This window comes from Drosophila nasuta, chromosome X (assembly GCF_023558535.2).
Source record: "Drosophila nasuta strain 15112-1781.00 chromosome X, ASM2355853v1, whole genome shotgun sequence".
In the NCBI taxonomy this organism is placed as follows: Eukaryota; Metazoa; Arthropoda; class Insecta; order Diptera; family Drosophilidae; genus Drosophila; species Drosophila nasuta.
In genome coordinates this window covers 30688792-30715858 of record NC_083459.1, presented here as the reverse complement: position 1 = coordinate 30715858, position 27067 = coordinate 30688792, and the positions used below count along the sequence as shown (strand labels likewise).

Here is a 27067-nt window from a genome sequence, read left to right as displayed (position 1 = left end):
AAACACACACACACAACGAAAGTCGAATTCCCCCATCTAATGCCTTTGACCCCTTTTTTTTGTTGTGAAGGGAGGAGGGAGGAACTAAACAAAGACATTGTCATTGCTGAAAATGCATAACAATTGAGAATGGGAATTTTTCGTCGTGTTAATTACGTGAAACACATTTTGAAAACTACGCGTTGAACAGATTGTGAGGCGCGATTGATGGAAAGAAGCATCAATCGCTTGATGTCAACACGAACCTCAAGTTTCTACATATGTGTGTGTGTATGTGTGAGTGTGTGGGAGGGTGAAACTTTTTCGATTATATGCTCGTAAAAGTTTTTGATGTTTGCGGAAAAGAGCAACAGCAAGAGCAAGAGCAACAACAACACACACAACTGGGCATAACCACAATTTAACCGCAGAACAAGAACAGCAGCCAGCAGCCAACAACAATGGCCACTAAACCACTCTAGTTTCTATAGTTGATGTTGTTGCTGTTGTTGCTCTTGATATTGGGAGTGATAAAGAGCGCTGGTAAAGTAAACCAACCAAACAGAAACAGCAAAACAGAACAGCAAAAAAAAAAGAGAAAAGAGAAAAAGGAGCGTGGCAGGCAAAGTGAAGTAAACTCGAAAAGCAGCTCGTAAACAAGCAATAAAATTGTAAAAAGGACAACCGGCAACCGTTGCCACCAATTGGCATTGTCAAAGGGGGCAAACACACACACACGCACACACACACACTTACAGCATGTGTGTGTGTGTGTGTGTGCGGAGGACGCACTTTGGCTTCGGCAAACCTCGTTGGCCTTTCGATAGTTTTCACTTTCGCATAGTTTGTGGGGTCAAAAGGCAACAAGAACGATGTCAGCAACAGCAACAACAACAACAGCATCGCAATGCCAAGCACAATGTGCACACTGGCTCGAAAATAAATGAAAAATAAATGCAAATAGTTACACCAAACTGTCGACTGTCGACTGTCTTAAGCTGTTTTTCATTGCAGCTTTTTGTGGTTTTCCCTTAACCTCTACATATTTATATTTGAAAAGTAATGATGTATATAATTATTATTAAAATATTATTTATTTAGTTACATTATTAAATTCACGTTCAAAAACGTTTGATTGAATATAATATATATTGTTTATTGCTCTTTTCAGCAGATGCCAGCTGCACTTAAGTGCAATTCATCAACATTTAAGGTAAGCACACTTATTCAAGATTTTTCTTCTGCTGTTGCACATTTACGGAACTGAAAATTCTTATTTCTATTAAAGTTTCAATAGAATTGAACTTCATTTTTGTATGCTATCATATATCTTGCTTAACGGCCTCAAAAGCAATACAACACATTTGTTGGCATACCCAATAAATTTTAAAATCGTTTCTCTGAGTGCTGAAAATATGCCGCTAAGCACATTTTTGTTCAAAATAATGAGTGGCGGTTAAGCGAGAAATGCTTCTAGCTGCTTATTCAAGTTAATCGTTGGCTTAAAAAGCTATGTAATGTATATGCTTTCAAAACTTTTTTGATGGGTACTTTAAATATTGAAATTATTAAAAATGATGAGTGGCCGTTAAGCGAGAAATTATTCTATCTGGTTTATAAAGCAACCCAATATTAATGATTTTAAGTCTAAAGTGTTTAAGGTGTATAAAATATTTTAAGAATACAAAAATGATGAGTGGCCGTTAAGCGAGAAATTCTTTTAACTAGTTTAAAAAGCAACACAATAGTTAGTCTTTCTTTTATGAGTGCTTAAAATATTTGAAGAATACAAAAATGATGTGTGACTGTTAAGCGAGAAATTCTTCTATCTGGTTTATAAAGCAACCCAATATTAATGATTTTAAGTCTTTCTTTTATGAGTGCCTAAAATATTTGAAGAATACAAAAATAATGAGTGACTGCTAAGCGAGAATTGTGTATAGTCGCTTTTGCAAGCTAATCGATGGCTTAAGCTCAACTTTGGTGACACTGTGCGGCGCCTTGCGTTGTGTTCTCATGTCAAAACTTTTATTAAAAGTGTTTTCTTTGCTTATCTGCCATTCACACATGCATACACACACACACATACACACACAGTTACTCCTTTCTTTATGGTCAATGTATGAGACCCTTGGGAGTTTTCTTTAAGGGTTTGTGTTCAGTCTTCTGTTTCAGCTCTTCTGTTCTTCTTCTTCGGTTGTCCTGCTGCTGGACAAGTTATTCTGGCTGACAACTTAAGCATGCCAATGGCGTGCGTTTAAATATTTTAATCAACGACACGCCTCGATGGCCAAGTTAATAGCGATGCCGCATCCTGGCAGCGATTTCACTGAGCCACTTTCTGAGTGCAAGAAATGTGTGTGGGTGGTTAGAAGGTGGGAAGAGAGAAGAGAGGCAGCAGTTGCTGTTGCTGTCAGCATTGCCTAATTGATTAACACCTGAAAATCGCTCCATTATGAATTCCCCGTCGGGCAACTTGACGCGCATCTTTGTCTCCGTCTCCGTCTCCGACTTTGTCGCCATCTCTGTTTCCGCTTTGCCACTTATAGAAATTAGACAGCAACAGCTATCCCTGTTTCTCTTACACACACTCTGGCTCACTCTCTCGCTCTGTCTGTCTCTCTCTGCACACTCTGTACTTGTCTTCAGCCATTCAGCTTACTGTCGCTTGGCCACAAATCAAGACGAAACTTGCGTTCGCCTCGGGCATTTGAGTACCACACTCTCCCTCTCTTTCTCTATCCACCTGTTTATCGCTATCCTTGTCGCTGTTACGTGAATGTGTCATTAAAAAATTAAAAGCAAATTCCTGCACGAAAGATGGCAAACGACAACATTGTTGAAAGCGTGGACTTGGTCCTGGTCCTGGGCTGGATTTAAAGGTCGCGCAATCTTCTTACCTAGGGGATCAGGATGCGCATCCTTGCGGCCGCCTGTCTGGCCATAAAGCGGCCACAAAATGGTGCCAAAGGACCCCAGACATTGTGCCACATTGCAATGCGGCAATTTAGCCACAGCTTGCAGCACAAATTAAATAAAACTCTCTCACTATATTCGCAGAGTGAAAGATATAGAAAATATAGAAATATCTAGAATGCATGCATAAATCGTGTATTGCACTTAAGCGCCACTTTATTTTCAAAATCAAAAGCAATAGTGTTTGCATTAAAGTTACATCAAAATTCAATTCTTTTTGAATCATTTTATATTATAGTATATGTATATAAAGAAAATACAGAATTATCTATTTAGCATATATATATAAAATCGTTATTTTTTTCCAGCTATGATAACTTGAGAAATACTTCTCTTTACTTTAATTGCAACTGTTTGCCCCAGTTTTTGTTTAATCAATGTAAGCTTCATATTCTTTAGTGATTCATTGGGCTTTTGGCATGATTACAAGCGACCATCTGACCGCAAAATGCATAATTAATTCGATTAATGAAATATTTTAAAATCATGAAAACTGACACTGACTCATGACATCAAAAATCCAGTGAAAATGCAGCGTGTTCGCTTTCTCCCTCATTGTGGTTCAGCAAATTCGATGAAGGTGAATAACCGCTGTTTGACTAAAAGCAATCAATGTCAAAGAGTGCTGTAGATTGATGTGGGGGGGAAATTCATCGGGGAATTCCATGGGCAAATGACAGATTGACTCTGATCTATAGTTACAGATAATTTAACTAGCAATTATGACGCAAATTAAGGCTGTAATTTTATGCCAATTTCCATTTGTGTTAATCTTTATAGAGTTTAAGTATAAGAAATCTATTTAATTTATGGTAAATTGTTAGGAATTTGTATGCAAATATTAATAGCAAAATGTCATAGCAAAAGGAAAGGTTCCCTTTTCTAATTCTGCAATTATTGGCAACGTAGAAAAATCCTAAAGTATTTTTACCACTCCTCAATTTAGTATGTAATGTTTATGATTTACTTTAATGAATTCAGAGTTTTTATTGATGATGATAGGAGTGTATCTAAGTATCGATACTTATTGACAGTGTGCCCAGATGAACTCTAGTAGGGGTGTCAGATGCATATCCAATAGTTTATCCTATTATTTTCAGTTATACTAATTCCCAATTTCATGCTGCAATTGTTCTTCAACATGTGAAGAATTTTCGTTGTTGAGCAATTTAAATATGTATTAAATTGGGTTCGGCGTGAATTGAATTTAGTTGCAGCAACACATTGCGAAACTGAAGACAAAATCGCTGAAAGTGTCAAAAAGTGCGAGAGCGAGTCAAAGAGAGGGAGGTACAAGTTTTTTCGTAGTTGACAAAGTGTCGCCGGAAGTTTCGATTTATAATTAGCATGACACACACTCCAAGTGAAAAACTGTAAAGAAGTCTGGCGAAAAATGCAAAACTTTAGTAACATTCTTCTTGCTCTCCCTCCTGAACGCTTTTCAACACCTCGCTTCGCATGACTTTCGGACAGACAGACAGACGGACAGACAGACCGACGGACAGACGGACAGACAGACGGACGGACGGAAGTTGCGAGATAGCAACATGAATGAAACTGGCAAAGGGGTTGGGAATTGAAGAGAGAAGAGAGTGGCAGCTAGACTAGAATCAATATTTCCGCAGGGCTTTGGCGTTGGCGTAGACAAAGTTTGCAATTTTCGTACCTCAATTGGTTTTGTGCTGGTGACGACGGCAACTCTCGCAAGAAACGATGTGAAAAGCCTGAAAGATGAACGACATTTAAATATGCTGGAATCTGAATAATTAAAAAAAATGTTTAATTATTTTGATTAGCAAAAAAATTATCTTATTGTAGATTTTTCTTAAGTAATGCTTTAAATAAATGCATTAAACGAACATCGTGTTCAAAACTAAATCCTAAATTAATCAATTTCGAGAATATTCAAATTAAATCGAAATCAATATAGCTGAAGAATATATTATGTTTTATTATTTAAACAAATACAATTGAAAGAAATGATCTATTAGATGTAGGAGATTTGAAAAAAAGCCTTCTTGCTAGAGGTCTTAGTTGCTGTTGAATGACAATCTGGTATATTTAGCATACTATGGTTTATTATGAATATACCAAATATAACATTTGGTAAATTTTAGTACTGTTTGCAGCATACGAAGTGGGTATATTTTGACTATATCAAATTAAACACGTGTTAGTATTTTTACGGTAGATTAATTTGGTATATTTAGCATACTATGGTTTATTATGAATATACCAAATGTAACTTTTGGTATATTTTAGTACTATTTGCAGCATACGAAGTTGGTATATTTTGACTATATCAAATTAAACACGTGTTAGTATTTTTACGGTAGATTAATTTGGTATATTTAGCATACTATGGTTTATTATGAATATACCAAATATAACATTTGGTATATTTTAGTACTGTTTGCAGCATACGAAGTGGGTATATTTTGACTCTACCAATTTTAACACGTGTTAGTATTTTTGTGGTATATCAATTTGGTATATTTAGCATACTATGGTTTATTATGAATATACCAAATATAACAACTTTTGGTATATTTTAGTACTGTTTGCAGCATACGAAGTTGGTATATTTTGACTATACCAAATTTAACACGTCTTAGTATTTTTGCGGTATAATAATTTGGTATATTTAAAAATTCATACCGTACTGTTTGCATATTAAGAAAAATGTTCTATTTCATTTGTTAGCAAAATAATGAACATATTGTAAGCTATCAATTTTCCTGCTAGTATATTTTATTATGTGCTATTATGAAGCTCATAAATTCCATCAAACTCCCGTTTTGTTCGATTTCAGAGGAGTAATCAGAGTTTCGTAGGATGTGGTTGAGAACTGTGCTGGGGTTGCTTTCATTCTATTTTTATTTTTTTATATTTTTTGTTTGGCTTGTTGGTTGCAAGGTTTTAATTACAACTTTCGACGCATTTCGCGTGGGCCGCGAGACAATTTCTCGACTCGACTCGCGAAAAATCAATGAGTATCAAGTGTGCGTAATGCTTGGGAGCTGGAGCAGATAAGAGAGAGAGAGGGAGAGAGAAAGAACCTTGGGGGCCACAGGCACACAGGAGGACACAGCGATGACCTCTGGCCTGGAGGCAAAATCGAGCGTAAACTTTATCTGGGCAAAAGTCGTCGTGAAGTGCGCCAAAGATTTTTGGCTTTTTATGTTAGTTTTAAGTTGCTTGCTGTCTGTCTTTTGGGGTTGTAGTTTCTTAGTTGTGCCTTAGTTTCAATCTCTTCTCAGTTTCTCCACTCTTTCTCTCTCTCTCTCTCTCTCTCTCTCTCTATGCTGACCATCGAGCAGCATTTAAAACTTTATCTAGCGCGGAACTGAAACTGCGACTGCGACTGAGGCTTTATAGCATTTGCTTGGGAATTTCCTTTAGCTTTGCTTTTCGGCAAAAATAATTTTATTACTTCTTTCACTACTTCACTCTGTGCATTTGCAGTTATTTTGTGCGCTTTCTCGCGACTTTCTTTCATTTCTTTATTTTTTTAATTCTTTTTGCTTTTTACTGCAACTTTACTCAAGCAACTCGAATTGAGGAAGTACTTAGATTACGGCAGCGAGAGTGAACTTCCCAGAGACAGACAGAGAGAGCGAGAGAAAGAGAGAGAGGAAGAGAAATAGAGTTTGCACTTTCGCCGCAAGACTGATGAATTGGTAAATCATTTATAATGCAATTCAGCTGATTGATCAAATCGGCTTTCAATATCACTTAACAGTTAACCAATCTAGTACTTACATACCCTGTAACCAATGCTCCAGAGCGAGGTATATAGACCAAGCTCATATATTATATATTAATATCTACAAATTTTACATTTAGTTTGACTTCTTTTTCACTTCCATCTGCAATTTCTGTATTTAAGATCTACTTTTTAAGTAACTTGAAATGAGTAAATATTTATTTATGCATTTTAATTAGCTTTAATTATTAACGTTTTTATTCGAATTAACAGAACTGTTGATCTGAGTTTTTGAAGCGCCACTTTTTATTTATTTTCAAATTTAAAAATATTAGTTATTGCATTAAACTTAGAAACATTTTTGTCACTTTTAAAGAAATACTTAATAATTTATTTGTTACAAATTTATTAAAGAAATTTCAATAATTGCTTAAATATTTTCATAGCTAGGATTTTTTGTTTGGAAGGAATTTCTAAAGCTTGAATAGTAAATTTCTATTCGAAATATAAATTTTCGATATTGACTTGACGCATTCGAGTTATGTATGTGAGATGGCCATTAAATGATTTCGCTGTAATTAGCTGACTGGGAATTTGCTGCTTCTTTGTTCGACATGATTTTACGAATACGAAAAGCAAACACAGCTCAGTGATTTGTAGCCAGTCAATTCATTGGCGAACGCGTTGCCGTATCAGCAAACAAAATCAACGAGCTCTACGCATTTTCAGTGAGGAATTTCCGTGTCCGCAGTGACGAAGAACAGAGGAGGAATTGTGTTGGCCTATGGCGATGAGGTTGACCAGCCAAAAAGCAAAAAAAAAACAAGTAAGAAAGCTACAGTCGAGTGTACTTGACTGTGAGATACCCGCTACCCATTTTGAATAAAAACAATATAAATATACCAAATATACTACACAAATACTAAAAATATACCAAATGGTATACATGGTATATCGATATAATACCGCAGGAATCATAACTACTACAGTTATTACTGTATATACCAAAATTCGCAACTCTAGCTTTAAAATTAGGCTTGTTATTAGATTTTTTTGATTTGCGGAAGCGGAAGTGGGCGTGGCAAAAATTTGAAACAAACTTGATCTGCGTGCAAACATAACAAATGCTGCCGAAAAAAAATTATAGATCTATCTCTTATAGTCTTTGAGATCCAGTGTTTCATACGGACGGACGGACAGGCGGACATACGGACTTGGCTAGATCGTCTCGGCTGTTGACGCTGATCAAGAATATATATACTTTATAGGGTCGGAGATGCTTACTTCTACCTGTTAAATACATTTCCTGCCGGCACAAAGTTATAATACCCTTCTACCCTATGGGTAGCGGGTATACAAATAGGCATTAGTACGTTACAGCCGTAGGATATAGACTGAAAGCGTGCCCAAAGCGAGAGAGAGAGAAAGTCACGGGGGACTTTAGCCAGGCGGGTAAACAAAAACGGGAAATGCGTGAAGAAATCTATTATGACATTTGAGCCTTGTGACAACTTGACGAAAGTCATTAAGGATTAGGAAAAGCGACAAGCGAAATTATTGTGTACTAAAATTAGATCTCTCCACGTCTCACAAAATTATGAACTAACCACAACGCAAACAACAGTAACAGTAACAACAACAACGAGGCGTGAAAATCAACATGACTAACGAAATCATAGAAACAAAAAATAAAGTAATAAAGTCAATTCTATGGGGAACACCGAAGCCATCAACGAAAAGTTAATGGCAAAGCTAAAAATGAAGGAAATTTGAGAGAAAACAGAGGGCATATAATACATGAATAGTGTCTGCAGCTTTATACTTCAATAGTTGACTTTTAGATGGCTGAAGATCCCGAATAATGGAGGGATCCTAAACACAGCTAATTTCAAATAAGTAAGAAGAAGTTACACTCGAGTGTGCTCGACTGTGACTGAAATAAAAACAAAACAGTAAGGGAATATTATTAAAATGTACCAAAAACAAGTAAGAAAGCTACAGTCGAGTGCACTCGACTGTGAGATACCCGCTACCCATTTTGAATAAAAGAAATATATTTTGCGATAATTTTCTCAAAATATACCGAATATACTGCAAAAATACTAAAAATATACCAAATAGTATATTTGGTATATTGATATAGTACCGCATTCAAAATATACCATAGACGGCACAATATACCAGATTGTCATCTAAAGCAACTAAGACCCCTAGTAAGTAGGCGTGTTTGCCCATACAAAAGTATTTCTTTAATAACTTCGACAATTTTCATCTGATCGCAACCAAATTTTTAGGAATCATAACTACTATAGTTATTATTATATATACCAAAATTCGCAACTCTAACTTTAAAATTACGCTTGTTATTCGATTTTTTTTGATTTGCGGGGGCGGAAGTGGGCGTGGCAAAAATTTGAAACAAACTTGATCTGCGTGCAAACATAACAAATGCTGTCGAAAAAAAAAATTATAGCTCTATCTCTTATAGTCTCTGAGATCTAGGTGTTCATACGGACGGACGGACAGACACACAGACACACAGACACACAGACGGACAGACGGACAGACGGACATGGCTAGATCGTCTCGGCTGTTAAAGCTGATCAAGAATATATATACTTTATAGGGTCGGAGATGCCTCCTTCTACCTGTTACATACATTTCCTGCCGGCACAAAGTTATAATACCCTTCTACCCTATGGGTAGCGGGTATAAATACTAAGATATACCGAAAACTTAAACTTGTTTATCAACATACCAAAACTGGTATATTCTGCACTTTATGATATGTTTTAAGTTTAGTACTATACCAAATTAGTATACCACAAAAATATACTAAAGACTAAAATCGGGAAGTATATTTACATATATACCAAATCCGGTATAATTTGTACTCTCTGGTATGTTTTAAATATAATATTATATCAGTATAGTACATATTTTAGTATTTTAATTTGACATATTTGAAAAAAAAATATCGCGCTGTTTCCCTTTTATTACAAATAATTAGCGAGTATCCACAATAAATATTTATGTAATATTAATTTAAGGTAATCTGTCTAAGTACTTAATAATAGGCAGCATATTTATTGTACTATATTATACCCGCTACCCATAGGGTAGAAGGGTATTATAATTTTGTGCCGACAGGAAATGTATGTAACTGGTAGAAGGAGGCATCTCCGACCCTATAAAGAATATATATATTGTTGATCAGCGTCAACAGCCGAGACGATATAGCCATGTCCGTCTGCCCGTTGGTCCGTCTGTCCGTCTGTCCGTATGAACACCTAGATCTCAGAGACTATAAGAGATAGAGCTATAATTTTTTTTCGACAGCATTTGTTATGTTTGCACGCAGATCAAGTTTGATTAAAATTTTTGCCACGCCCACTTCCGCCCCTGCAAATCAAAAAAATTGAAAAACAAGCGTAATTTTAAAGCTAGAGTTACGAGTTTTGATAGCTTTCTGTGGCTTTCTTACTTGTTTTGAAATGCATTTTACCAAATTTCAACAATAAATATTTATATATTTTTAATTCGAGTCAATTTAAATTCGAAATAATGGGCAACAGATTTATTTCATGATTTGAACTTAAACTTGAGCTGACAAGCGTTTGGCAACTAAGTATTTAACAAGGTCGCCACCTGAGTGGGTAACAGAACTTCAAAGGCTTTGATTTGTTGTTGATGTTGATGTTGACGTGGCGTGCGTGAAGTTCTTTTGCCACTCAGCAAATTGAATCCTTTCGCTTTCGCTATCGCGTTTTTCGGGGTCTCTCCGAGCCCATCTCTTCAGGTCAGGTTTGGAGGAGGGGTCAAGGGGAAACAACGAGCGGCGGCGTCCATACACGATACAACGTTGTCTTAAGATTGAAAATGCTGCAAGTTTTTGATCTTTTGTAAAACTCTTTGCCACACATCATTCCCCCATTCACTCCCATTCCCCTCACAGGGGGTTCAGGGGTGACTGCTCCTTTTTTTCGTAGTAAAAAACACGAACGCTGAAAACTTAATCGGATTTGGCGTGTGCTTGTTTTTCTGCTCCCTTTTTTCGATGCGCTTAGAAAGAGCATTTTGCTTTGGACAGACATTTTGTCAAAGCTTCAAAGAAAAATTTACATTTGTGTTTTATTTTTTTTTTTTGTAATTTATCAATCTCTGTGTTGCATACTTTTAGTTCCTACTATTTTGATTAATTCTAAGAACTAAATACCAACTATTAAATACTAAATTCAATTTACAGAAAAGAGAAAGGCTTTCGACTTCACGTATTTTTTCTAAATATAAATTCCTCAATATGAAATTTACTGCATTTAAATGTAGTACCAACGGTTCAACTAATGTTTATTATTTTGTCAACTCATAAATTCAAATGCATTAATTATTTAAAAGGGTTTTAAGAAATTATTTTTTCTATGGCTCTTGGCTCTTAATTGCTTTAGCTGACAATCTAGTATATTTTACACTTTGTGGTATATTTTGAATGTAGTACAATGAAGCTACGAAATATTGACATTGTGTATGTTTAGGTATTTTTGCAGTATATATATTTTATAATAGTACAGCACTGCTTAGCTTTTATTTAAAATGAGTAAACAATTCTTAATTCTGTGTATTATTAATGCGTATTTTTTGTACAACAACTATTACAACATTAACGACCAGTTAATAATTACTTTTGACCTTCAGTCACAAGTTCGCTGCTTGTGTGTGTGTGGAGTGCAAAAGTCATAAAAGTTACTCGCATACTTGCCATTCATCATCGGCATCGTAGAGTATTTCAATTTCGGCATATTGATAAATGGTTTATTTTTGTTTCTCTATTGTTGTTGTTGTTGGCGTTGTTGGAGGAAGAATTTTAAAATTCAACCGGCATAAATCAAACACTGAGAACGGCAGTTTTCGTGCGCTGGCTGAAAGTGTGCCGCGCATAAAGGATAAACAGACCCAGTCTCCAATGCTTTTGGCTTTCGGTTTTCGGCTTCAGCCTTCGAGTCGAAGTCTCGCAGGCCTTGCTCCTTGGGTCCTTTTTTTTTGGTTTTGTTGGGGGGCAGACGGAGTTGGAGATGGCCGGGATGCCAGGATGGATTCCAGGCAGTCAGGCAGTCAGGCAGCCAGGCTGCCACAAAATATTTACGCCTCAGAAAACTTTTTTCCAAACTCATATTTAAACTTTGCGTGTGGGTTACGTGGCGCTAACAAAAGAAGGCCAACGAGAGAGAAGGAGAGAGGGCGACGTCATGACTCTCTCTCCCTCTCTCTTTTTCGCTAATATTCTTGTAGTCAGCCATGTGTGTGCGTGTGTATGTGTGTGTGTGTGTGTTGTGCCTTGTATTGTTGATTTTGAAAATCTAATTTTGACTTAAATTGATTTTTACTTGCACATTTTTGGCCCTATCCCAACTCGTAAGCTACTCACTCAATCCACCCCACCATGCCCCCATCTCACAAAAATGGACACGCGTGTAGGCGAAAGGGTCGCTAGAGATAAGAATAGAATACAAGAGAAGAGAAGAGAAGAGAAGAGAAGAGCGGCAAAAGCTAGCAAAGTCGATTTAAATGTATAGTTTAGTGTGTATCGGAAATTGCGTTAAGCTATTTCAGCATTTTATTTTATCAATTGAAAATGAAATATTCGTAAGTAGCAAATATTCCGAAAATGCAATCTAAGCATTCCAATTAATATATAATTATAATAGAAAAACTTCAAAAACCTTTGTAATTAGCAAAGATTTCTAAAATACTATTATAAAAATATTTCTTATTAGCATATTTCGTCTGTCTGTCTGTCCGCCTATTAAAACTTTCTTATTTAAAAAGCTGTACTTATTATAGAAACTGCAATTTTCAAACTTGCTTATATATCTGAAAAATTGGAAAATATTTACTATTTATCGAGTTTCTAAAATTCACACAAAGAAAACTAACCAAAAATCATATAGGAAAGCTACAGTCAAGTGTGCAAACTATTGCAGTAAATTGAAAATATACCGAAAATTATACTACAAAAAATATACCAATGGATTTGATGATAAAGTGTTCCCAACATTGGGGTATTAATATTCATATATATTTTAACATAATTCTATATACCGAAAAAATACTCAACATAATATTTCAAAGGCTATATTTGGTATATCGTTATAGTATTAACGCAACAGTTAAGTGTGCATTGTTGTTGTTGGTAGTATTATTTAAAAATACCAAAGTAATATACCGAAAAATATACTAAAAAACATATACCAAAAGATTTTTTTTTGATATACCGTTATAGTATTAGAGCTACAGTAAAGTGTTCACAGCATTGGGGTATTAATATTCTAATATACCAACATAATATACCGAAAAAATACTCAACATAATATTCCAAAGGCAGTATTTCGTATTTCGTTTTAGTATTATTGCTACAGTCAAGTGTGCGAAACATTGCGGTATCATTATTTAAAAAATACCAAAGTAATATACCGAAAAATATACTAAAAGAAATATACCAAAAGATTTTTTTGATATATTATTATAGTTTTAGAGCTACAGTAAAGTGTTCACAGCATTGGGGTATTATTATTCAAATATACTAACAAAATATACCGAAAAAATACTCAATAAATATTCCAAAGGCTACATTTCGTATTTCGTTATAGTATTATTGCTACAGTCAATTGTGCAAAACATTAGGGTATTTATATTTAAATATACCAAAACAATATCCCCAAAAATACTGTCAAAATACCAATAGCTATAGTTGGTATATCGATATACCATTGTATGATCCAAATTATCTTAAAGTGACTCTAAAGCATCAGCTCGTGTGCTAAATTGATAATAAAGCCGCAATGCTACAAGTATTAGCCATGTGAATAATTCGCGTATTATGCAGTGCAACATTTTGAGTTGTTGGCCATAAAGCTGGCAAAGCAACTGAATACATTTCGTTGACTTATGAAGTGTGAAAATTGTAGACAATTGTAGTAGGCTGCAGTAAAAGTGTGAGTACTCGCATCTTTACAACGCCTACTACGCGGATACTCATTTCATTCATTGTCTTGAAAAATAAAACAAACAACAACAGAAAAGTAGGGAAATGAAAATGAAAATGAAGAGAAGCAGCGTGAAAATTAATAATTGAAGAGTTTTCATTTTTTTTGTTGTTGCTGTTCTCGAGGATTTGCTTTAAAAATGCACACAACAAAAGGTGCAAAATAATGAAATTTTTGGCCTGGCAAGACAAGGAAGGCGACCTGCGTTTTGAATACCAAATAAATAAATGAAATGAATACAGCAACGCATACCTCAAACGGTGGCTTGCCAATTTTAAAGGCAACGTCCCCAAACAGTTGTTGTTGTTGTTCTTTGTACAGCAGCCACAATTTGAAATATTTCACTAGCATATTTGACAGACAGCTAAAGTTGCGGTCGTCCTTCGTCCTTAGTCCTTCGTCCTGCCAGCATGCGAAAGGTAGGAAGCTACACATGTCCGTTGAGGGCTGAACGCATTCGCATTCGCATTGCGCTTTGTTGTTTTGTGTGAAAGTGTGAAAATTGCAGAATGCGAAGGACAATAAATCGCTTCATCTCTTTCACAATTTTGCTTATTTCTTGTTTGCTATACATAAACACTAGAGATGGTTGCGTGTCCCAAACATTTGTAATAATTTCATAGGTTTCACATTTTCAAAACATTGCCAAGAAAAGTGAACAACTTTTTTGAAAAATTCATTTCGAAAACAAAACTTTTTTTGTTTATATATTAGATATTTATTTAAGTTTAGACAGCTAGCGAATAAATAAAGTTAACTTCAGTTTTGCCTTGAATAAAAAAAATCAAACAAACTTTAAGCATTTCTTCGCATTGTTTATTGTTTACTGTTATTCGATAGATTCGACTTCGGTTGTGTTACATTATCTATGAAATTATATACATTATCTTCTCTTTATACTAAAAATCAATAAAAATAAAATGTTACGATAAAAATAAGTTCAACTTTTGAAAAGACTTCAACAAGACTTACCGCTTATAAATTGTTTGTATTTATCTATATAAATATAAATATAATACTTTCCAATGACGAATCCTGCCACGTCAATAATAATCATAATCGCAATTTGCATCCAAAGTGAAACATTGACAGCAATCTGAATATCAGTTACTCCGCAAAGCAGCAAAAGAAACTGAGCTAATTTAAAAACGTAATATTCATAGCAAGTTACCAAATTGGAATCGTCTTCAGACATTTTGGATGTAAAAAGAGTTATTTTTTTTTTTTATGAAAAATTGTAGCAACTTTTTCGAGTGAAATATTTTTTGTCAAATTGAAGTTGTCAAGAATATATTTTCGGTCTAGAGTTGTCAACTTTCAAGAAATGTATATTAAGTAAAACACATTTAAACAGTATTTCACAAAAATTGTATATTAACTTAAAGTTGTTTTTCAAAGGCACTTAAAATTGTATTTTTATTATATTAAGAACAGTGTTTTGCATATTACTTTTTTTTGACCACATTTCAGTATTTGTTTTATATCAGTATATAAGCCAATATGGAAGATGGCTAAGCAACATAAAATTTACAATTTTCGTATGCCGAAGACAAACAGAAACAGCTTTTTAGTAAATTAAAAATTAATGACAGTGAAACAATGAAAATATATATTTTTTCAGTATTTACTAACTTTGCATGCATATTTCAGTATATACTAACTTTGCATGAAATCGAAATCTGAAAGAATCGTCGAAATTAACAAAACAAATTTACAAATTTCTTTTTCCGAAAACAAACATAAAAACTTTATTTTTTTGTTTTTCATTTAATTCGAAAAATTTAAATCTACTGCTGAGGTTTGTTGTGATTTAATTGATGTTCTTTATACGTCTGCTGATTGTCTTCTCAGGTTCTTAGCTCAAATGTTGCTCAAGCATATGAGAAGAGAGAGAAAGAGAGAGTTGAAAATCTCTTTTGATGCGATAATAAAGTGTTTCGTGTCACGAAAGCGTGATAATGAAGTATGTGTGTGAAGGTTTTTGTTGGTGTCAGTCAAAGGCAGATGCAGAGGCTGTAGGCAGGAGGCAGTGCTAATGTGGGCGTGGCTGAGTGGAGAGCACTACAATGGCACTCTAACGAGTCGTCACACACTCAGTTTATGTGATTTTCGAGTAAAAATTCTTGCAGTCAAAGCCACGACAACACTCACCTCAGTCAAACTTCACTTTCCACTTGTTGCCCACACACTTCCTGCACTTCCCCTTCCCCTCTTCAGCCTCCTCCTCCTGCTCTATACTTTCTTGCCACATTTTTTCTATGTATGTGTGTGTGTGTGTGTGTGTTTGTTGGCTGCTCGTTTCGTTTCGTTTCGTTTGGTATTATTTGTTTGTTTGCCTGTTTATTTGTTGGCTTATTTGCTCATCCTCCATCATTCACAATCACATGTGTGTCTGCTCTGGGCAGAGGAGGCAAGGGATGGGAAGGGGGAACAGGGAAACAGGGAAACAGGACTTGTGCTCGGTTCACATTGTGTGAAATTCCTTGCTTCCACTTCATTTGGCATTTTGGTGCCAGGGACACTCAACAAATTCACTCGACTTGACCAACATAGAAAATATTTGCGTTTTTGCCAGCTTTCCCCTCTTTCCCCTCCTCCGCTGTGCAACGTTACGTGTGTAACAAATAAGCCAAATACCAGATTTACACCCAGCTCCATATCAGTTTTATCTTTCTGTCTTTGCTCTCTCTCTCTCTCTCTCTCTCTCTCTCTCTCTCTCTCTCTCTCTCTTTTTCCGCCTCTGCTGATTTTCCGCAACTTTTGCACTTTTCTACGTATTTGCTCTTTAATCTGCTTTCGTAAAGTTCTATTAAATCTTGCCTGTTCAATAAATTCGCTAAATACGCAATTTTATTTCTTTTTATCGATGTTAAAGTATAAAATATTAGAATATATTAAGACCAAATATATATTTTGGTATATTTAGTATATCCTTTCGGTACTACTTCAGCAAAGTAGTTAAAGCAAAGCATTTTTGAAACTATATATACTATATTTTGGAATATTTCAGTATTTTTTTTTAAATATTAGAATATATTAAGATCTCTTAGACTACCAATATACCAAATATGTATTTTGGTATATTTTAGTATTTCCTTTCGGTGCTACTTCATCAAATAATATCTGAGACTACCAATATACCAAATATATATTTTGGTATATTTCAGTATTTCCTTTCGATACTACTTCAGCAAAGTAGTTAAAGCAAACAATTTTTGAGACTATTAATATACCAAATATATATTTTGGTATATTTCAGTATTTTTTAAATATTAAAATGTATTAAGATCTCTTAGACTACTAATATACCAAATATATATTTTGGTATATTTTAGTATTTCCTTTCGGTACTACTTCAGCAAAGTAGTTAAAGCAAACAATTTTTGAGACTATTAATATACCAGATATATGTTTTGGTATATTTCAGTATTTTTTTTTTGTACTACTTCATAAAAATATTTATTGCGAATTATCTATTAGACTATCAAAATACGAAATATATATCATGGTATACTATTATATACCGATATACCAAATATATATTATAGTTTAATTCTATCTATCAATATACTCAATATAAGTTTTGGTATATTTAAGTATCTTTTCGGCATTACTTTATGAAACTAGTTATTACAAATTAGTGTGTCACATTAACTAAATTTAAATGCATATATCTTTATATATATATATATGTTATTTATTCTAAAACTTAATATTCATATTAATATTGACAAAAATCGACAAAAATTCTATAATTGCTATACATTATAAATTTAGTTCCATTTATTTATTATAATGGAATCTTAGACACTGTAGAACATAATTATATTTCCTTTAAATATTATACAAACAAAATTGTCTAATTTGTATTAAAGCAGCTCTTGAAATTTCTTTATTTACCTTCAAGTCTCCCGCTCTACATTAGCTTATAAGAATTTTCTGAGGCAATTGTTAAATGCATATAGTCGCTGGTATTAAAGTAATCCATCAGCAGTTTTTGTTATTTATTTTTTTTTTTCTGTTTGACGAATGCGGGTCAAAATACTTTTAAAAGTCTGCATGGCAAAAAATGCAATGAAAACGGCAGCGGAAAAAAAAGAAATGCGAGGAAAAATGAAGTGAGTTTCGGGAATTTGCGTGATGGTGGCCAAATGGAAATGGCCGCCGCAGTCAGATAAATGCTCAAAGAATTTGCAGTGCTCGTAAAATGTGGCAGCTGCTGAAGGTCAAAGGGCGGGCCATATAGTACACCAAGCACCAAGATGAGACCAGACATGAGACATGAGTTGCAGTTGGAAAGTTTGAAAGTTGCGACCGCTCAACGATCCCGTTATGTCTGCTCTAGTTTGTGTGTGTGTGTGTGTGTGTGCTTGTGTAATATGAGCAAATGAATTTTTAATAAAAGCGCCACATGTTGCCAATAGAAGAGCAAATACAAATGGAAATGGAAATGGAAATGGCCAGACCATGTCATATGTAGCACTCCATTCAACGCTCCATAGGCCTCACTCATTCGCTCTCTCTCTCTCTCGCACACATTTCAGTTGCTGCTGCACTGACGAGCCATTAGTGAATGACTTTTTATGGGGCCACCCAGCGGCAGGTGGCGCCACTGTCTGTGGCAGACTCGGCAACCCGTCGACTGGGGCATCGTTGCCATTTAATGTTGCCTCAAAGCGTTTTGTGCTCCATTTATCTTATGCACATTTGCCACCCTCAATCCCTCAATCCCTCAATGCCATCGCCGATCCCGATCCCTGAATTCTGCTCGGGTGAAAGTCGCGACAATAAAAAATAAATAACATACAGAATAGTAGGATAAGCGGGAAAAGGAATGCAAAGTTTGAAAAAATCTCTGCATAAATACAATATTATGCAATAGGCTTTAAGTTTCAATTACAAGTTTTATGCATTGCAAATTTTGGTAGAATTTTGAGAGCACAACTTTCAAAATACGAGTATGCAATAACTGAAGTAATAATATACGGGTCTCTGTTACTTGGGTTGGCAGCATAGTATATTTTGTAGTCTATGGTATATTTTGCTAGATATTGGAGAGCAGAAAGAAATAAAATATGCAATCAATAATGTTATAATATTCTCAATACCTATAGAAATTCAGCTTCAGTCGGCTCTCAGTTGCTACTACAAAAGTATAGTATATTTTGTAGTCTATGGTATATTTTTCTAGACATTAGAGAGCACAAAGAAATAAAATATGCAATCAATAAAGTTATAATATTCTCAATACCTATAGAAATTCAGCTTCAGTCGGGTCTTAGTTGCTACTACAAAAGTATAGTATATTTTGTAGTGTATGGTATAATTTTTGTAGTACTACGTAGATATACAAAATACTGCCTTTTGATTAATTTTTGTAATTTTTTTTTGCAATATTTACTCTGAATAATACTAAGTTTATTGAAAATGGATAGCCGTCTTAATTTTTTATTCCTTTTTCTATTATTAATTATTTATTTACATGTTAATTATTATAATAATAATATAATAATATAATAACTAAAAGAAGGGAGTGCTAGCAACTAAGGCCATCGACTCTTTTTTATTATTATTTTCACTAAATACAAAAATGATGTCTCATAAAACTTAGAGCGTGATAATTACTACCTCGTCACATTTTATTTATGTTTTACTTATTCTCAACTTTTCAATAATAATTAGAATTAGAAATTACATTTTTTCGGGCTCTTGGCGTATTTTGCAGATTATTTTTAAAGCGGGAAAATCACTGTGGCAGTTATCTCGTAATTGAATTGATTCTTTGGCTTGCTCAGCTCAACGCTGATTGCACTTGAGTAGCTGCGGGCAGCGAACTGTTGTCGAGTTGCCCAAGAGAAGCACAGATAGAGGAGGAAGAGGAGGTGGGGTATGAGGAGTGAGGAGAGAAGGGAAGACATTGGAGGCTTTGTCGTGTTGTTGCAACAAGGATTTTGCCGCTAGTTGAGCTCGATGATGATGCGCTTGAGCGTAAAAAGCGAACGGTTTGTATTCGCTTTTCTTTCTTTTTTTTTGTGCCATTTTTTTTTTTTTTGCATTTCAATTTCTTTACACACTTTTCCGCCAAGTGGTTTTTCCGGGCGGCATCTTTCGATTTCGGGGCATTTTTCCAAGCGATTTGCATTGCGCATAGCGAAATAGTTGAATAGTTAAATAGTTTGTTGCCAAGAAAACAAAATAAGCAAGTGGAGTGTGCTCGACTCGGAGATACCCGTTACAGTGCGGTATTATTCTTAAAGTATACCAATTTAATATACCACAAAAATACTCAGATATATCGTGAAATATACCGAATTTATATATCACAAAAATATTAAAATATATCAATGATGCAATGTTAATCTTAAAATACATCAAATTAATATACCACAAAAATACTACAAATATACTGAGTGCCATTTTAGGTATATTTATGAAGTGCTAATTTAATTAACCGCAAAAATACTTAAATACCGATTGCTATATTTGGTATATTGATATGGTAAAATATACCAAAAAGTATTGGTATAATTCTTGAAATATACCGAGCTTATATATCACAAAAATATTAAAATATGTCAATGATGCAATGTTAATCTTAAAATACATCAAATTAATATACCACAAAAATACTACAAATATACTGAGTGCCATTTTAGGTATATTTGATGATATTATGAAGTGCTAATTTAATTAACCGCAAAAAATACTTAGATACCGATTGCTATATTTGGTATATTGATATAGTAAAATATACCACAGTGTAGAAAATATACCAAAAAGTATTGTATATACCATACCATCTACCCTATATGTAGGTAGCGGGTATAAAAAAAAAGACGGCAAATTGTGTGTTTTGATGTGGTTGGTGAGGGGTAAGGGGCGGTTGGGAGGCGCGTTTTCATTTGTGTTTTATTCAATGAACAAATTGTTGGAAATTACAGAAATTGTGTTTGTCGATCGATGTTGTAACGAACAAATAATTGCAAAGTCTGTTTGTGTGTGCGTGTATGTGTGTCTGTCTGTGTGTGTGAGTCTAATTGAGACGCGGAATATTCTGGCGCAAAAAATGCCCGACACGCATCCAAAAGGACATGCGACGATGCAGCTTAATGTCGCCGCTTTGTTCCTCCGATTCGTCGTCGGTCAGCATATCGGTATCGTTATCGTTATCGTTGTCGTTATCTTTATCGCTGTCGTTATCGGTATTTGTATCGGTATCGGGGTCCAACGATGATGTTAAATGATAATCCAATGTTTTATCCTGATGCTCTTTATATTTCGTGTCGTCGAGTTCATCGTTCACATCTTGTTGTAATTGTTGTTCTTCATCATCATTTTCCACTGTGTTCTGTGCTTCCTCTTGCTGCTGTTCCTCTTCTCGTCTCTTTGTTGTTGTTGTTGCTGTTGTTGTCATTGTTATCTTCGCACTTTGTTCCGATGCCGATGGCGATGCCGATGGCAGCATCGATGGCGCGCATTCGTGTCCAGCGGCTGCTCGCGACTCCACAGCGTAGACATGGATGTGCAGGCTGGGCAGCTCCTTGACCAAAATGCTGCCATTATCCTGCACCAGAACATTGTAACTGGGACGCCCCACAACCACATCGATGCCAATGTCCGGCTCCGCACTGATCTCGATGCGCTGCAGCGATGTCGTCAAGCTGTTCAACAGCTCCAAATCGTTGATCCGCTGCTGCAGCATCGCTTCACCCATCGCCTGCTCCATCGGCATCAGCTCCCCCAACAGCGGCCAGTCGAATATCGATGGCAACAGGCCGCTCTGCATCAAAGTCGTCGGCACCTCGATCGGAAACTTGCGCGCCTTCCACGTGCTTCGCAGTTGATCCACCTCAACGATGCCATACAGCTTTCCGTTCTCCTCCAACTCCTCATCGCTCAGCGTGGCAAATGTGTTGTTCATAACTGTTGAAAGGTACAAAGAGAGAGACAGAGAGAGAGAGAGAGATAGAGAATGAGATAGAGAGCGACAGGAATACATATGAACAATACGAAGAGGCAAAATACGTATACGCCATGTGGTAAAACGTATATATAATGGAATATGTCAGAGAGCTACAGTTGAGTGTGCTACCCCCTTATGAATAATTTTTAAATATACCAAAAAAATACTGAAGATGTACCAAATATTTTATTTGGTATATTGCATTCATAATATACCATAGGGTGCAAAATATGCAAACTATAGGAATAAAAGCATATAAGTGCGGTATTTAATTTTAATATAATATAATTTTAATATACCAAATGAAAAAATACTAAAAATATACCGAATGGTATATAAAATACGTATACGCCATGTGGTGAAACGTATATATAATGGAATATGTCAGAAAGCTACAGTTGAGTGTGCTACCCCCTTATGAATAATTTTTAAATATACCGAAAAAATACTGAAAATGTGCCAAATATTTTATTTGGCATATTGCAATAGTGATACATTCATAATATACCATAGGGTGCAAAATATGGGAATAAAAGCATATAAGTGCGGTATTTAATTTTAAAAAAACATACCAAATGAAAAAATACTAAAAAAAAAATATACAGAATGGTATATTTAGTATATTAATATTTGATGATAAACCAATACACTTAAGTAATATACCGCAAAAAAAACTAAAAATATATTTGGTATATTGATATAGTACTACATTCAAAATATACCATAAAGTAATTTTATTTTATTTTCTATTTTCTCTTATTATATATTTATTCAACTAAAGTAGTTAAGGTTTATCTTTTATATTGTTCTTTGACTTGAATTTTAACTAATACCAAATTAATTGACGAATGATTTTTAATCTAAGATACAATAAGTAAATGTTTGCAAAGGTCGCCTTAAACCACGTCTCAGAATAAAATCAAAAGTTATTCGATATAATTTGGGCTTAAAGTGTCTGCAAAGTTGCCATCGGATATTGTATCTGAGAGATACAGAAAGTATCTCTTTCAGCTGTGTGCTAAGTAGTTGCGTTAATGTTTCGATTGCAGTTGTTGTCCAACACGGCGCTGACAGCTTCAATTGTGTTTATTGTATTTAAATTAACTTATTTATTGTTATGTCCACGAAAACCAAAAACAAAAAAAAAACAAAAAACAAAAAAAAGTAAAAAGAGATGCCTTGCGGGTTGGCCGCACACAACAAAGTTGACAACGAAAGTAATAAAAACTGAAATTTGTCGCCGCTTATAAATGGAATTGTTTAAAGGTGAAAGCGACAACGCACAACGCACAGCAGCAGCAACAGCAAACAGGAACAGCAACAGCAATGGCAACAGCAATCAAATAAACAAATTAAGAGGCTGACAGAGGAGGGGGACGTGAGAGAGAGAGAGAGAGAGAGAGAGAGAGAGAGAGAGTGACCGAAGCAGAGAATCCGCAACGGATACGCATTATTTTTGCCAGGCCAACGAACAGGAGCCTCAGGAAGAAACTGACGCCACAACTATAAGCCAAAACCTCCCCATCCAAAAAAAAAGGGGTAGAGAGAGAGAGTACACAAAAAACAAGTAAGAAAGCTACAGTCGAGTGTACTCGACTGTGAGATACCCGCTACCCATTTTTAATAAAGGCAAAATATTGCGGTATTATTCTCAACATATACCAAAAATATTGCAAAAATACTGAAAATATACCAAATGGTATATTTGGTATATCAATATAGTACACCATTCAAAATATACCATAGACGGCACAATATACCAGATTGTCGTCCAAAGCAACTCAGACCCCCAGTAAGTAGGCGTTTTTGCCCAAACAAAAGTATTTCTTTAATAACTTCCGACAATTTTTATCCGATCGAAACCAAATTTTCCATATACCAAAATTCGTAACTCTAGCTTTAAAATTACGCTTGTTATTCGATTTTTTTGATTTGCGGGGGCGGAAGTGGGCGTGCTAAACATTTGAAACAAACTTGATCTGCGTGCAAATATAACAAATGCTGTCGAAAAAAAATTATAGCTCTATCTCTTATAGTCTCTGAGATTCAGTGTTTCATACGGACAGACGGACAGACGGACAGACACACAGACGGACAGACGGACATGGCTATATCGTCTCGGCTGTTGACGCTGATCAAGAATATATATTTTTTATAGGGTCGGAGATGCCTTCTTCTACCTGTTACATACATTTCCTGCCGCCACAAAGATATAATACCCTTCTACCCTATGGGTAGCGGGTATAAAAAAGGCAAAGGCAACAGGAGAATGAGAAAACGTCTGGGAATTGCAGACGACGAGGACAACGACGACGACGGCGAGGACGCGGCTCATGGCGATTTAATCTTTGCAGACATTTTTATTCAAATTTATTTTAATATTTTCTTTTTTTGTTGCCACGGATGCGAACTGGCGAAACGGACGACACACAATGCACGATGCCGTGGAAAAGTCAGCAGGTCCTGTGACAATGTGCTTGCCTTTGCCTGGCCACTAAAGTGTTAGCGAACAATTCACCTTTAAACTGAAAATCAAGTCGTACTTTCACTTACCGAGTGCTTTTTGGGTCGCCACTTAACTTAAAATTTGGAATAGTTAATTATGTAAAAAGAAGAAAAAAACAATAAGAGAGAGAGAGAGTTGTTTCGCGTAAGGCAAAATCCATCAATTCTTCAATCACACTCTCGATCTCCAGCTCACTCTCACTCTCTCTCTCTTTCTTCCGTTTTCGCTCTCGCTCTCTCTCTCTCTCTCTCTCTCTCTCTCTTTGTCTCTCTGAAAATTGCCGGGAGTCAACTCAAATCGGTTAAAGTAAATCAAATTGTTATTTACTTACCTGAAACTTTGTTTTCTCGTTGTTGTTCTTTTGGAATCGTATTCGCTCAAGTGATATGAATAAATTGGCAATTACTTAATGGGCGAGAGTCCCGGTTTGAGACTCACTGAAACTCTAACTGAATTTTGATGTGATACACGATAAAAAAAATAGTTCAACGCCAAGTTGATTCTGAGAGATTCTGTTCCGGAAAGCCCTTGAGATTGCTACGATGTTGCGATGTAGCTGCTTCTTTCAGAAGTAATGAGTTGATTAGAAAATTAATCATAATTATAATGAGAACGCCATTTAAATGAATTTATATAACCATTATATGGTTGTTGCAATAATTAATTGGTAAGGTCAATATTTTTTTATATTAAATTAATTTTACTACCAATTTCACTACGATCAATGCAATTACCAATGCTTAATTCGAATGAAAATACCAATATTTGTACTTAAATAATACTAATATTTGTATTTGAATAATTTTATTGGTATTTGAAGTAATTTTAGATCCAATATTAATACTAATGTTAATCGTAATGCAAATAGTAATAGAAATGCTAATGCTAATACAAAGTTCAATGCAAATACTGTGAGTATTAAAGAATTTTGCTGCTATTTGAATAAATTTTAATAATGTTAATTGTAATGCAAATACTAATAGCACTGCTAAGTAACAGTCTAATGAAAATACTAATATAGATATCAAAACAAATTTTACTACTATTGATTCCAAAGCTAATTTCAATTCTAATGCGAATGAAAATATTAATGGTAATGTCAATGACCATTTAAATGATAATGCTAATGTTAATACTAATGTCAATGTTAATGGTAATACAATGATAAGTTGTAATGGTAATATAAAAACTAATGATATGGCTAATATTGATGTGGAAACAATTTGAACTACAAAGCTTTTTTTCGATTTGTTCAAGATAAGTGCAAATATTAATTAATAAGCTTAGCTCTTATAATATTAATTTTTAAACAGTCTTTAATAGAAGTCACATCAACTAGCTTGCTCTTTTATTAAATTTGTTTAATTTGCCCTATTTTTTCTAGTCGTAGTCGTAGTCGTAGTCGTAGTCTTTTTTGTTGTTTTTGTTGTAGTTGTAGTCGCATCAAATGTCGGCCATAATGCGCTTAAGTGTGTGACAGTTGCCTGAGCCAGCACAAGGCATGCAACGGTGGCAGCTGCAAACACCAAAGATTTTTGTAAGCTTGCCTGACATCAAAAGCAACAAGAAAAAAATAGAAGAAACCAGAAAATAAGGCAGAAAGCGACAAAGTTGTGATACTCTAGATTGAGAAGCGGCATATCGATTAATACAAAGTGAAAATAGAGAACTACAAAATACAAAAATAACTAGAACTTTATATAATAATATATGTTAGAAGAATCAACAAATGAAGTAAACTGATTTGACTTACGCTCTTTTCTTTCTTCAGAATTTGTTGCAGCAAATATTTTTGGATTTTCAAAGGTCTAATAAAAATATATATATAATGTTTTACAGATTTGTGCACAGACAGATGACAAATAAAAAAAAGAAAACTATGTGCATTGAATTGAAATTCAGTTCTACTCGTAAAAAAAAGTAGTTGAAGAAACGGACAGCTAAAGCTGGCAAAAAGAGGTAAACTACTCGTATGTAGTACATATGAATGTTGGTCAGACATGTTGTCAAGTCGGCAAAAAGCGGAAGTTGAGAATTTCACAGTGCGCTGTGCTTTCCCATGCCAGAGTTGCCAGAGTTGCCACAGTTGTTGCTGTTGTTCTTGTTGCCGCATAGAATTCATTACGGCGGAAAATGTAAAAGGCATAAACAGCATCGCACAACATCCGCATGTCCACACACACACACACATATGTATATATATATATATATCCGGGTGCACGACACCGAGACGAGAATCACAACTCAGACAAGCCGTAGAATCTGAGCAGGAGAAGAAACCAAAGTCCGTCCGCATTTGTTGTTGCTGTTATTGTTGTTGTCCAGTTCGACTCCAGTGCCCCCATTTAATATGCTAAATGTTGAAATGCGCAAACTTGTGTGTATAAATTTAATGCCAACTACCACTCTTTATACTACATATAGTATATGTTTAGTATATATGCAATATACTGCACTATGAGGTCGAAAGGTCGAGGTGCTAAGGATGCATATAATACTATATAAATCTCATTTCGTTAAACATCTTGCAAAACAGCCAAAAAGAAGTGCATTGAAATTATAGACTTGGATAACTTTTTAAAGCGGTATGTAAACATACTAAAAATTATTTTTGCTGCTTCTCAGCAGTCCTTGTTTTTTACACTTTTTTATACAAGTTGTAAGAAAAATATTGACACAAAGTTTGGTTAACTTCATAATCGAAAAGCAATATTTCATATATCTAAAAACAAACAAGGAAAGAACTATCATCAACTCTTTTTGACATCTAAAACAAATTGGCTAAAAATCTGGTATATTTTGCACCTTATGGAATATTCGAATGTAGCTTTCTTAGTTGTTATTTACAAATGTTTTAGCATGATCAAGAAGACTTCTTTGACTACTATGTACTTCGT

General features: G+C 34.8%; 1 protein-coding gene across 3 annotated transcripts; it reads right to left on the bottom strand.

Moving 5' to 3' along the window:
* Window positions 1-20592: 20592 nt before the first annotated feature.
* On the bottom strand, window positions 20593-26022 carry LOC132796839 (clumping factor A-like). Of its 3 annotated transcripts, none has more exons than XM_060808158.1 (4): window positions 25924-26022; window positions 24502-24732; window positions 24218-24440; window positions 20593-21624 (listed from the first exon to the last, which is right to left on the bottom strand). In XM_060808158.1, the coding sequence occupies exon 4, from the start codon at window positions 21620-21622 to the stop codon at window positions 20735-20737; it is 888 nt and encodes a 295-aa protein (XP_060664141.1). In that variant the 5' UTR covers window positions 21623-21624; window positions 24218-24440; window positions 24502-24732; window positions 25924-26022; the 3' UTR covers window positions 20593-20734. The 3 variants fall into 3 exon arrangements, with proteins under 3 accessions (XP_060664141.1, XP_060664139.1, XP_060664142.1); XM_060808156.1 differs by having other exon boundaries at window positions 24502-24729; XM_060808159.1 differs by having other exon boundaries at window positions 24502-24726.
* Between the last annotated feature and the right edge of the window lie 1045 nt (window positions 26023-27067).

What these genes read in the sequence shown, in the direction of transcription:
- LOC132796839 (XM_060808158.1), bottom strand. Translation starts at nt 21,622, where the DNA reads ATGAACAACACATTTGCCACGCTGAGCGATGAGGAGTTGGAGGAGAAC.